Source organism: Varanus komodoensis, unplaced genomic scaffold (genome assembly GCF_004798865.1).
Source record: "Varanus komodoensis strain SLA01 unplaced genomic scaffold, ASM479886v1 scaffold63, whole genome shotgun sequence".
NCBI classification, from domain to species: Eukaryota; Metazoa; Chordata; class Lepidosauria; order Squamata; family Varanidae; genus Varanus; species Varanus komodoensis.
Window position 1 is genome coordinate 1,173,488 of NW_025336259.1, and position 11,090 is coordinate 1,184,577.

Consider the following 11,090-nt stretch of genomic DNA (forward strand, 5'->3'; position numbering starts at 1 on the left):
ATCGTTTTTATGTACTGTTATAAACTACCTAGGAAGCTTTGGCTATTGGACTGCATAGAAATAAAGTAGGATGCGACTTCAGTAAAGAATTACATTAAAATTGTAAGGCTGTAGAATGGAGGCCTTTGCACTGTGGAGCTGGAGGAGACTCCTGAGAGTCCCCTGGACTGCAAAGAGATCGAATCAGCCCATCCTAAAGGAAATCAACCTTGACTTTTCTTTAGAAGGCCAGATACTGAAGATGAAGCTCAAACACTTTGGCCACATAATGAGAGGGAAGGACTCGTTGGAACATGCCCTGACACTGGGAAAGATCGGAGGCAAAAGGAGAAAGGGATGGCAGGGGATGAGATAGTTAGACCGTGTCATGAATGCAATGGACTTGAATTTGGGTGAACTCTGGGAAACGGTGGAGGAAGGGAGGGCCTGGCATGCTCTGGCCCTTGGGACCCTGACACAGTTGCAAGAAAAGCAGCCAGACCGTGTGGCAGAGCCTGCCTTGGGACGAGGCCCGGGGCTCTCGGACGTGCCTGCGTCAGGCTTGCTCAAGCGAGGGGGTGGTGTTCTGGAACGTGATGCGCGTCTGCCACAAGTGGCGCATGACTCCCCTTTGTCACAGGCTTCCCAGCCCGACGAGTTAACTATTGAAGAACACGAGGTTCTGGAAGTGATTGAAGACGGAGATATGGAAGACTGGGTAAAGGTATCATTTTGCGTTTCCTGTCATTGTGGCCCAGGGCAGGGGCGACGGGGAGGGGTGGAATGCGGAGGAAGCGGGGGCCGTGCGCGCCCCTTTCTCCCCTCCTCTGACGCCTCTCTGCCTTCTCAATTCCTGCAGGCACGGAACAAGTCGGGCCACGTGGGCTACGTGCCGGAAAAGTACCTTCAGTTTCCAACGTCCAACAGCCTCTTGAGCATGTTGCAGTCGCTGGCGGCCCTGGACAGCCGGTCCCACACTTCCAGCAACTCAGCCGAAGCCGAGCTGGTCTCAGGGAGCCTCAACGGAGACTCCAGTGGTGAGCGCTGGGTCGGCGCTGCCTTGCGCCCCTGCAGGTCGCAGAGGGTCCTTCTGCAGGCTTATTAGGGGCGTGGTCCGTTCCAGAGGTGCTCAAGCCCATTTAGCAAATGGGTAAAAGCGTCATGGCTGGGTAAAAGCAGGACTTGTGAGCAGGTTCAGCCTCCTGAACAGTGGCAGGAGGTGCAACCTGGACGTGCCCTGTAAGCCCGAATCCACAGGAGCAGTGTCGGACAGGCAGTTGGTGGGCCTTCTGGCTCACCCCCTTCAACGAGAAGCCACCTGGGTTCACTTGGGATTCCTTCGGCATCGATCTGGAGGCCGGGCCGCTCACGGCAGTCAACACAGAGCTGTCGTGACTGGGGTCAACCTCTGCCCTTTGTGCCCACCGTGTGTGATTGTGTCACGTAACAATGTCACTGCATTGTGATTTTGCTTGGCCCACTCCGTATCCTTAGCTGACGGGGCATGGAAGAGCCATGTAATCAGGTTATGGGGCAGAATAAATTATCCCATAAGTTATAAGAGAGAAGGGAAGGATCGTGCACTAGCAGCAGCGGGGCCTTTAGGGGCGGTAGCTCCCCCTTGTGGAACGCCTTCCCAGGAGAAGAGTGCCTGGTGCCCGCAGTCAACCATTTTGCTGCCGGATCAATTTTGTTCCCCTGGCATTTAATTTGAGAACGGCCTCATTGTGTTGTTCCTGTCATGGCTTATTACCTGTTTTAATGTCAGATGTCATGTTTGCTGCAGACTGCCTTGCGATCTGTTGGGTTGCAGGCAGGAAAAAACGGTTTTAAGTGAGTGAGTGAATAAACGTGATGGAATGAGGCAGCTGCTGGCAGCCCTGCCCGCTTGGCAGGTCAGTTGCCCTGGCAGGCCTCTGGCGAAGCACGTGCAGATTAATCGTACAGCTGCGTAGGACACGAGGTTTGAGCAAGAGGCTGCCTGGCGCCTGCCCAAGAAGCAGGATCGGTGGTGTGAGAAGCCATTGCTAATGTTGCTTCTTGCCGACAGACAGCATGGGAACGGCGGCCACAGCGGCACTAAGGGCTGTGGCAGAGGTGAAGCCAGAAACCCCTTCACACACACTGTCAAAGTCTTCTGGCTCGACACTTTGCCATTTCTTTTCCAGTTTGTTTTGTGAAAGCACTTTATGACTACGAGGGCCAGACGGACGACGAGCTGTCCTTCCCCGAGGGAGCGATAATCCGTATCTTGAACAAAGAGAACCAGGATGACGACGGCTTCTGGGAAGGGGAGTTCAACGGGCGCGTCGGCGTTTTCCCTTCCGTGCTGGTGGAAGAACTAACAGCCTCCGAAAACGGAGAGGCTCCGTGCGTCGCCGACGTGCAGGTAAGGGAAGAGTGTTGCCGGCGTCCCACTTGGGCATGAGGAGGACGGGCGAAGCCTTGGATGTGCCGTACCAGCGCTTGGCAAGCCCGCCCTGTTGGATGAGGGCGCCGGGGTGTTCAGGAGGCAGTCCTGATCCTGTAACGAGGGAAGGCCAGTCGTGTGACGCTGACCTCTTCCCCGCCGAGGTCGGACCAGGACAGGGCACCGCATTCGTGTTGCTCGGGAAAGCGTGAGGCAGGATGTGGCACCAGCAGCGGTGCCCGCTTCGCAGGGGCGTCCTCATCCATTTGGGCCTGGGAGAGGGCCGGCCGCTGCCTCCACAGGGTGTGCTGGCACGGCTGGGAGCCGGGCAGGGCAGCTGCACGCACAGGTACGCCAGCATCCGTCCCGCAGGGCCTGCCTTCGCGTCAAGCGTGGCTGAGCTGCGTGGGCAGCTCCTCTGCTCTCCATTCCGCCTTCATGAAAGGGCTTCTGGCTTTCTCGTGCTGGGAGGGAGAACTGGACCCCGCCGTGCGTCCCTTCCAAGGAGCCTGCCAGAAAGAAGGGCAGCAGCACTGAAAGCCCGTGGCGTTTCGACCTGATGCTTAGGAAGGGGCAGGGGCAGGGGCAGGCAGGATGGCTGGGATGCAGCGGGTGCCCGTCGACCCCGCAGAACCGTTGCGGACCAGGCAGGGCAGCGTGGCCGCAGCCGCGAACGGCCACCGCGGGGGCGCCTTCTGCTCGGGCTGCTCTCCGAGAGCAGCTGCCGCTAGTGCCGGGCCTGTGGCGAAGGGCACACCCCTCCAAGATGCGCGGGAGCGCTCTGGCCAGGCGGCGGGTGGAGGGCCGCGAGGGGCAACCGGCCGTGGGCTCTTCTCAGGCTCACGCTCCAAGGCCTGGCATCCCCACTGCTGGCAAGTATAATGATCAGTATTATGATATATTGTAATTATAACCAGCACCCCTGTTTCAGGCCTTTGGTTCTAAACTTGCGGTGGCTTATGCTAACCCTGACTTCTCTCTTCCTGTTACGACCGTATCATGGAGGAAAAGAAACTCTGGCAGTTTGTGATCCCTCCCTGGACGTACTGGGCACCATCCCCAGCAAAAGCCATGGGCTTCAGGATGTCACCTGGGCACCCGCCCTGGCCAGGTTCAGACATCATGGCAACCCACAGCCAGCGAGGGACGCAGGCCACTGTGGCCCGTTTTTCCCTCCAGGATTTGCTTCCGAAGGCTTTAAGTAACAAACGAGGTAAATGGCCCCTTTTCAGAGACTGGCAAACGAAATTTGCCTGGGCCATTTAAATATTAACTGGCTTTGAATGCTGGCAAAGTTCAGCCACAGATGTGTCCAAAGAATGGCAGGAGCAGAGAGGAACTCGAAGCAGGGAGGAAATTCCCAGTCTCCTTCCTGCAATTAATCTTTGTGTGGTACTTTGAAAGGCCAGGCGGAGCTCGGCGGGAGGAGAAGTGCGAGGTCTTTCAGGTCCGGCTGAGCGTGTCCGCTTTTGAAAAATGTGCCTTCCTCCAGGTTGATGTGTTGAGTCAGCTTTTAATTGTTGAACCCGCTTTCTCGTTTTCCATTGATGGAGAGTAAACCTCAGCATGTTTGCTTACGTTTGCTACCCCTCCTTACTCCGAAGGGTCATGGATGTGGGTTGTCTCCGCAAGATGTTCCTGGCGCAGGCAACACGGCTGCTTCATGGCTGTGCGGGAATTCGAACTCGGGTCTCTGCTGTGCTTCAGCATTTCGGTGAAGTGTGTGTCCAGGGAATGTTGCTGGGCATTTGCATCCAGTGGGTCCATGCCAGCAAGCTTCTGCCAGCCACAGCTCCCTTCTGTGTGTGTGGGGCGGGGGGGGCACACAGCCAATTGCCAGTGATTAATAGGTGAAGGCGCCCAGTCTGCACCGGTCGGAAACACTTCCATGAGCATGTGCAGAGGAGCCCTGAACTTTTCTAGCACAGGCCAGCCTTTTCCAACCTGCTTTCCTCTAGATGTGAAACTGCGGCAAGCTGGAAGGGGGTTGTAGCCCTGCGCATATGGGGGGCACCACCAGGATGAAGGAGGCCGGGGTAGATTTTGCCACTTTGGTATTTGGCTCCCTCTGCTCTTAGTTTTGATGCTCGTGCCAAACCTCTGAGCTTCGTTTCGTGTTTTGTTTTTCTGTTTGTGCGGCCGGCTTTACAGGAGGCCTTCCTGAAAGTTCTGGTGTAAGACAGGTGGCTCGCCTGGTCCCCCTTCCAAGGCTCAGGGCGGCAGCGGAATTGGCCAGCTGTTTCCACAAACCGCCTCCTGGAAGCATTCCAGCTGCTCTCTGCCTTCGGATGACAAAGGGGAGGCTCGCAAAGGGCGATGTTTCCATATTTCTCAAAAGCCGTTTCGAAAGTGCTTGTTTATCGTGCTTTCATGACGAGCATATTTATGTGTCCAGTTCTGTTATTTCAAATGATGGATCTATATCGGTGGTTCGATATCTCTGAAAAGAACCTACTTGGTCACATGGCTTCCAGTCGGTGCAAACGCCGCGGTTCACACTGGCCTCACTCGAGTGCTGGTTAAGAAGCGTGTTCTGCTCCCAAAGGCAGACTTCGCTTATTTCCTCAGCTAAGGTGGTGCTGTTCCTGAAGGCTTCTGCGTGCTGGCGTCCAGCTCTGTCGGTCAGATGCGCTGTGAGTGTGTCCGTCCGAGAAGTGAGATCCAGCGGCGCTTCTCTCATTGCAGGCCTCTCCTTCTCCAAAGCCCCAGAATTCCCTGGCACCGCTGCCGCTGTACGAACAGCCTCCAGCCAGCCCCTTCCACAGCCCTGACAAAAGAAGTTCCCAGTACTTCCCGAGGTCTCCGTCAACCAACGGTAAGAGGAACCAACCCCAAGGAGGCGAGGCCAAGCTGGGGAGGGTGGTCCCTCTGCCTCGTCCAGGAAAAGCCCGGCGTCCCAGAGCCATTCGCACGGTCGCTGCCTGGCCACGGCTGGTCATGTCATCCAAAGTGGGCAGCATAGCTTGTTGGGAGGTTAAACAGCCCTGGAGTAGCAGACTATGGGTTATCCGGGGATCCTTTAATCCGGCACCAAGCCCTGCCAGTCCGCTTTGGGCAACACGATAAGCTGCAGCCGGGCAGGGATCCGGCAGATGGCGCCTGGAGTGTGGTGGCGCACGGCCTGCTCACAGCGCACAAGAGCAGCTTGTTCTGACGGGGTGAACTGTGCCGTTCTTTCTCCTGTGGACGCCCCAAACCGTGCAATGGGCACCCTCCAGAATTGGATTGTCCCCCTCTCTTGTCCCTGGAGAAGGTGCCAAGATGCAGTTTTGTAATCTTTGCAGGGTTTTCTTGTTTTACGTCCTCATGTTGGGCTTAGCAGCTTTTAGCAGATGAGGCAGAATATAGAAGAGTGCCATGGATCTTACGTCGTGGCGAGCTGAGCAGGCCTTGCGGCTCCTTCATTTAAATAAAAGCAGCGTGTAGAGGAGCCACTGCGGTTTCCCCTCCCGGCTTCAGAGCTGCTGCTCCGCTCTCATTCTGTCTGCTCAGGGTCAGAGAAGTGCATGCAGGTGTTCATATTTTGACGGGGAGGGGGGTTAAAGAAACTGCGGGTAATACTTTTACTTTGGGCAGAATCGAGCAGAAATTGCAGAAACCGTGGCCTCGCTTGAGGGGTTAAAGCCTGTTGAATTTTGGGGTGCTGCCAGGCAGGCCTGTGGACTTCAGAGGGAGCGCAGGGACTCGGGAAAGTGGCCCGAAGGACCGTGCCTCTGCACCCTCAGGCTTGTGATGGCATCCAGACCCGACGCATGTGCCCACGTTTTAGACTTGAGTGTGCAAAGCGTAGCAGGAATCAGAGGCTTGGACTTTCATGAGAGCAGTGCAGAGGGCACCCAGCCCTGAGCCTGCTCTGCGATACGCGTGGGTCCCTGTAGCTTAAAACAAGAAAACGGTTGCCCTGTTCCCAAGAAATTAGGCTGGCTTAAACATTCCGTAGGGACTGCAGGTGGTGCAGGGGTTTAAACCGCTGTGCTGCTGGGCCGGTTGATCGAAAGGTCGCCGGTTCGAATCTGCACAAGGGGGTGAGCTCCCGTTGCTCCGTCCCAGCTCCTGCCCACCTTGCAGTTCAAAAGCCTGCAAATGCAAGTGGATGAAAAGGTGCCACTTCGGTGGGCAGGTGACAGCGTTCCTGCACCTTGGTGTTTAGTCATGCCGGCCACATGAGCATGGAGACCGTCTGTGGACAAGCGCTGGCTCCCTCGGCCAGGAAACGGAGCTGAGCACCGCCCCCGAGAGTCAGGCATGCCTGGACGTAACGTCAAGGGGGAGCCTTTACCTTGACCTTGACCTAAACATTCCATCCCACCTTCCAGAGCAGCCCTCCCCAGCCTGGTCCCTTCCAGACATGTTTGGACTGCAGCACCCAGAATCCCCAGTCAGGGGTCCTGCTGGATGAGAATTCTGGGAGCTGTAGTCCAAATGCCTCTGAAGACCACCAGGTTGGGGAAGGCTATTTTAAACCATATTTTACTGTATATTTTAAGCTATTGTTGTTTTTATCTTATTGCTAATGGATTTTATTTTGTTGTAAATGGCCCAGAAAAGTGGTATAGAAATGGCAAAAAAGAGGAGGAGGAGAAATTCCAAAATTTTAAGATTTTTAGGCAGCCCGGCTCTTAGACGCTATCGAGCCATTTCCAACTTTAAGGTGACGCTACAAATGAGCAGCCTCCAAACTGTCCGGGCCCAGAAGGCCCCGCTCGGCTCTTGCAGGCCCAAGGCTGTGGCTTCCCTTGCGGAACTGATCCGGCTCATACTTGGCCTTCCTCTTCTGCCTTCGACTTCCTCAGCATGATCGTTTCTCCAGGGAGTCTGGCCTTCTCATGATGTGCCCAAACAGGACTGCCTGAGTGTCGTCACACTGGTTTCCAGGGAAGGTTCTGAGCGGATTTGATCCCCTTGTTTGTGCTCCAGTCGCTCCAGAGTATTCACAAAGCTCTCCTCCAGCACCGCGTTTCAAGCACACGTCGCGAAGATTTTTCGGTAGTGCGGCAAGTACGAGTGCCTGCATCTAGAGGCACATCACAGTGTGTGTTCCCTTTTCTTTCAGAAAACAGCTTAACTTCACACTCCCCTGGCTTCTCGCAGCCCCCGCGACCTCTTCCGGAAAGCACCTCCTACGGCAAATTGAGACCTGTAAGTTTCCCAGACAGATCACAGAACCGGGAATTGGGTCTTGCTGCACAGGACCCTGTGGGGACAAAGTCGGCGCCGCGGCTGCGCTGTGCCCATGTGACGCGGAGCCAGGCAGCGCTGCTGTGCGGGAGCATCAGCAGTTGCCCTGACCAGTCCGGTCCAGCGCTGTGCTGGCAGTGAGCGGCTCTGCAGGGCTTCAGGCTGGTGTCTTCCCAGCCCTCCCTGGAGCTGCCGGGTGAGGCTGGAGCAAGGCACGTGCCGGCTCCCCACCGGCCCTCCCGCGTGGTCGAGCGAAGGGGCTCGGGTTCATCTGCGCCTGCTTTTATTTAGCTGCAGCTTCCCCTGACGTGGGCACCCGAAGCTGAGGAGGGGGCACTAGTGGTGGCCGGTTCATGCTGGTTCGGAAAGCCGAGTTGCGGGCATGGGAGGAGAGGTGGTCCCCTGTGCCCGAGGGAGGGTTCCTCTAGTCATGGACATTTGGCCCGTTCCAGGTGCGAGCTGCCCCTCCTCCCCCAACACAACAGCAGCGTGGACCAACGGAGAAGATCGAGGACGTGGAAATCACCCTGGTGTGACCGACGGGATGAATTGCGTAATTGTGCTACAATCAAGGCCGAATGTGGGCCACGTTTGGCCGGCTCTCCTCTTGGGCACCTTTGCATGATGGAAGAGACTTCTAAACAATCGAGGAAAACTGGAGGCTTTTCCAGGGACGTTGACGTGGTGGTGGACTTCCCACGGTCATGAATATTTTGTGCCTTTTTATTTGTTGCTGTTGTTTGGTTTCACTTTATATATCCACCATCCTTCCTCCTCTAGCACAAAGCGAGCAAAGGCCTGCCTCTGCGACTGAAAGCTGACCCGTCTGGTTTCCAGGGGAGGCTTCCAGGAGCTCCCTCTTCCTTGCCACTGAAGGCCCGTCTACGGCTTCCCTGCAGAAATAATCCTGCATGATGGCGTATCCCGCGCGTTTCTGCAACATGTGGCACAGTAAACCTGGTCTACCTTCTCCTCGCGCGGAGGCAGGCCGTGCCACGTGGTGAAGAGGAGGGGTGTGCATACCGGTGCCGCAGGATGCGGCGATACGGGCCCGTTCATGATAGGAATCGATTTCTGCATGGGGAGTGTAACATGTAGACCAGCCTGAAGTCAAGCATACATATACCATGTGCATTAGTACAGTATATTACTGTTGCCATAGGAATGTGTTAAAATTATTTTTCCTATTCAAGTAGCGTTACTTACCTGATTAGGTTATTAATCAGAATGTATGGAATAGAGAAGGGAACGCACAGTTGTAAGCTTAAGGAGAGGCTGGTTCCTCTCTCTCTCTCTCTCTTTCTTTCCTCATCCTCTCCTCCTCCTCCTCCAAAAAAAGATGAAAAAAGTTCTACGATGGAGGAAAAGCACTGCAGATCATAGGAGGTGGGATTTTTCAGAGTGCGCCTCTTCTGTAATTAACAGTAAACCGGAACACAGTGTTCCTTTTCTATTGATATTTATGCGGTGCGTTTAGTAATAGAGTATCTACTACAGAAGTGCTGACTTAAGTAGCGACAACATGTTTTTCTTAGGATAAAACTGAATAAGCAGGATTTTCATTGTAGAGCTGGAAATAGCTGTTCATTTCCTTTTTAAGTGGTTTTTTCTTTTCCTTTTGCACTTGGATCGCATCTTATCCCAGTTATTGCTGTATAGTTTACTTTCTGACATTAGCAGTATATCCTGGAGCATCCGGCTAGAGTTAAGGAGTTAATGTTTAGAATATTGAAGTGTGATGTCCAGCTTTAGCGTCAGATAGGCCTAGCTTAGATCTCCACACGAGGCCCGATGGCCAGCTCAGACCCAAGGAACCAAGGCTAGAAAAGGGCAGCGGGTCCGTCTACACGCACATCTCGCGCGATCAGAGCGCCCTGACGGCACCGTTGCTGCCCGTCATGTACATACTTGTGTCGTTGGTCCGATATCATCCCTGCCTGAACAGACTTTCCAGGACCTTTTCAAAAGCCGTACGAATGGCACAGCACCCGGTTTCCTAGAGGGGATAGCGGGTTGGGTTAGGTTAGGTTAGGTTAGGAGAAGCCAGCATTCACCCCATCCGCCGCTGTGGCCCCGTCTTACCGCTCCCAGCATGTGGGTGGGCTTTGGGGTGCCGCCTCCAGGCTGGGACCCCCGCGGTCCCTGCAGCTCCATCCATCCGCCTTCTGGACGGAGAGCCGAAGGCATCGGCCTCTGCGTGGCAATGGAGAGAGCCAGTTTCCCTGAGCTGGGCAGCCTCCGGTGGCTCCGCAGAGAGGCAAAGTCGGTTGCCGGTGGAACCTGAGTAAAAGCGAAGTGGGAGCAGGGGAAGAACTCTGCTTCAGATTACGTGGTCTCCAGGCGGCCGCCCCCACACTGGGAGAGGAAAGGGGCAAACATTTAAACCAAATTCCGTCCTAGGTCATTTCTAGCCAAAGAGCTGGAAAATAGAAAACCGCCTACGAAGTGTCTTTAGAGCTGTAACATAAGTACTATTAAAGGAGCTCTTGTGTGTTCATTTTTTCCTAAGCAAGTACAAACAGAGTAACCATTTCTGCATTTAGTTTCCTAACGGGATACATCTTCCCTTTTCATGCTGTGGCTGCATTTTGTGAAATCATTTGACAAGACTTTCATCTTAAAACTTTGCACAAATAATCTTGGCTGGGACTCTTGAAATAAGACTGTTTTGCCAATTTTTCGTTCATTTAGTTGGCCTAAGCAAGAGAAGCGCTGTGTGAAGGATAAGAACATTATCTGCAGCGGTTGCCAAATTTCTGGCAGTTTCCTGTGATGATTTCCTGTGTCTTGGGGGGAGGGTCACACCTTCTGTCCTGTTGATCTGTTTGAGGTCTTTTTTTAGTGTTTATCAAACTTATTCTTAAGTTTTTTTAAAAACAATTTTTAAGAGGAACTGTACTGCAAACATTTTAAAATGCTTCATGAAAAAGTGTTGCCAATCATATTCGCATTCTGTTCAGTCGGCCAGTTTTTCTGCGTCTTTTTTGTTGTTGGTGTTACCCAGACTCTCAAAATTCAGAAAGTGTTATTTAAAAAAAAAGTCTCCTTAGTTATATTTTAAAAATATTTTCTGTAAGAGCTGCTAATTTTTATTTGAAAAAAGTTGTAAAAATGCGCCTCCTTTTTAAACTTCATACAGGGCATGCAATAGAACATATCACCATGTACAGCCGTCAATACACTGAAAGCAGGACGTTGGATGCTTTCGTCATATTGGCTGTAAAACTTTGTATTTATTATGTATAAAATGTTGAATAATAAAAAGTGGCTTTAAATCATTGGATATGGTCGAACTTGTTTTCAGTGCTGCGGGATGGTTCTTTATCAAGCATCTTATTCATATAGCGATGATATCTTCAGATGCCTCCACTGTATTCTGTCCAGAAAGTGCTCCGTTCGTTCTCTCTCTCTCTCTCTCTCTCTCTCTCTCTCTCTCTCTCTCTCTCTCTCTCTCTCTCTCTCTCACGCGCGCGCACACGCGCACACGCGCACACGCGCACACGCACTGCCTTAAGATACAGGA

General features: G+C 53.6%; 1 protein-coding gene across 3 annotated transcripts in view; it reads left to right on the top strand.

Moving 5' to 3' along the window:
- The window catches only part of FCHSD2 (FCH and double SH3 domains 2), a 160,597-nt gene extending 149,752 nt beyond the window's left edge, over positions 1-10,845 (top strand). Inside the window, exons 15-20 of one of the 3 annotated variants that reach the window (XM_044450188.1) lie at positions 620-703; positions 839-1,016; positions 2,148-2,368; positions 5,075-5,204; positions 7,443-7,528; positions 8,020-10,845. In XM_044450188.1, coding sequence (XP_044306123.1) covers positions 620-703; positions 839-1,016; positions 2,148-2,368; positions 5,075-5,204; positions 7,443-7,528; positions 8,020-8,103 — 783 coding nt within the window. In that variant the 3' untranslated portion in view covers positions 8,104-10,845. Of the gene's footprint in view, positions 1-619; positions 704-838; positions 1,017-2,147; positions 2,369-4,957; positions 5,205-7,442; positions 7,529-8,019 lie in introns of those variants that run through there. The other 2 variants (XM_044450189.1, XM_044450190.1) reach the window with 2 other exon arrangements.
- The last annotated feature ends 245 nt before the right edge of the window (positions 10,846-11,090 follow it).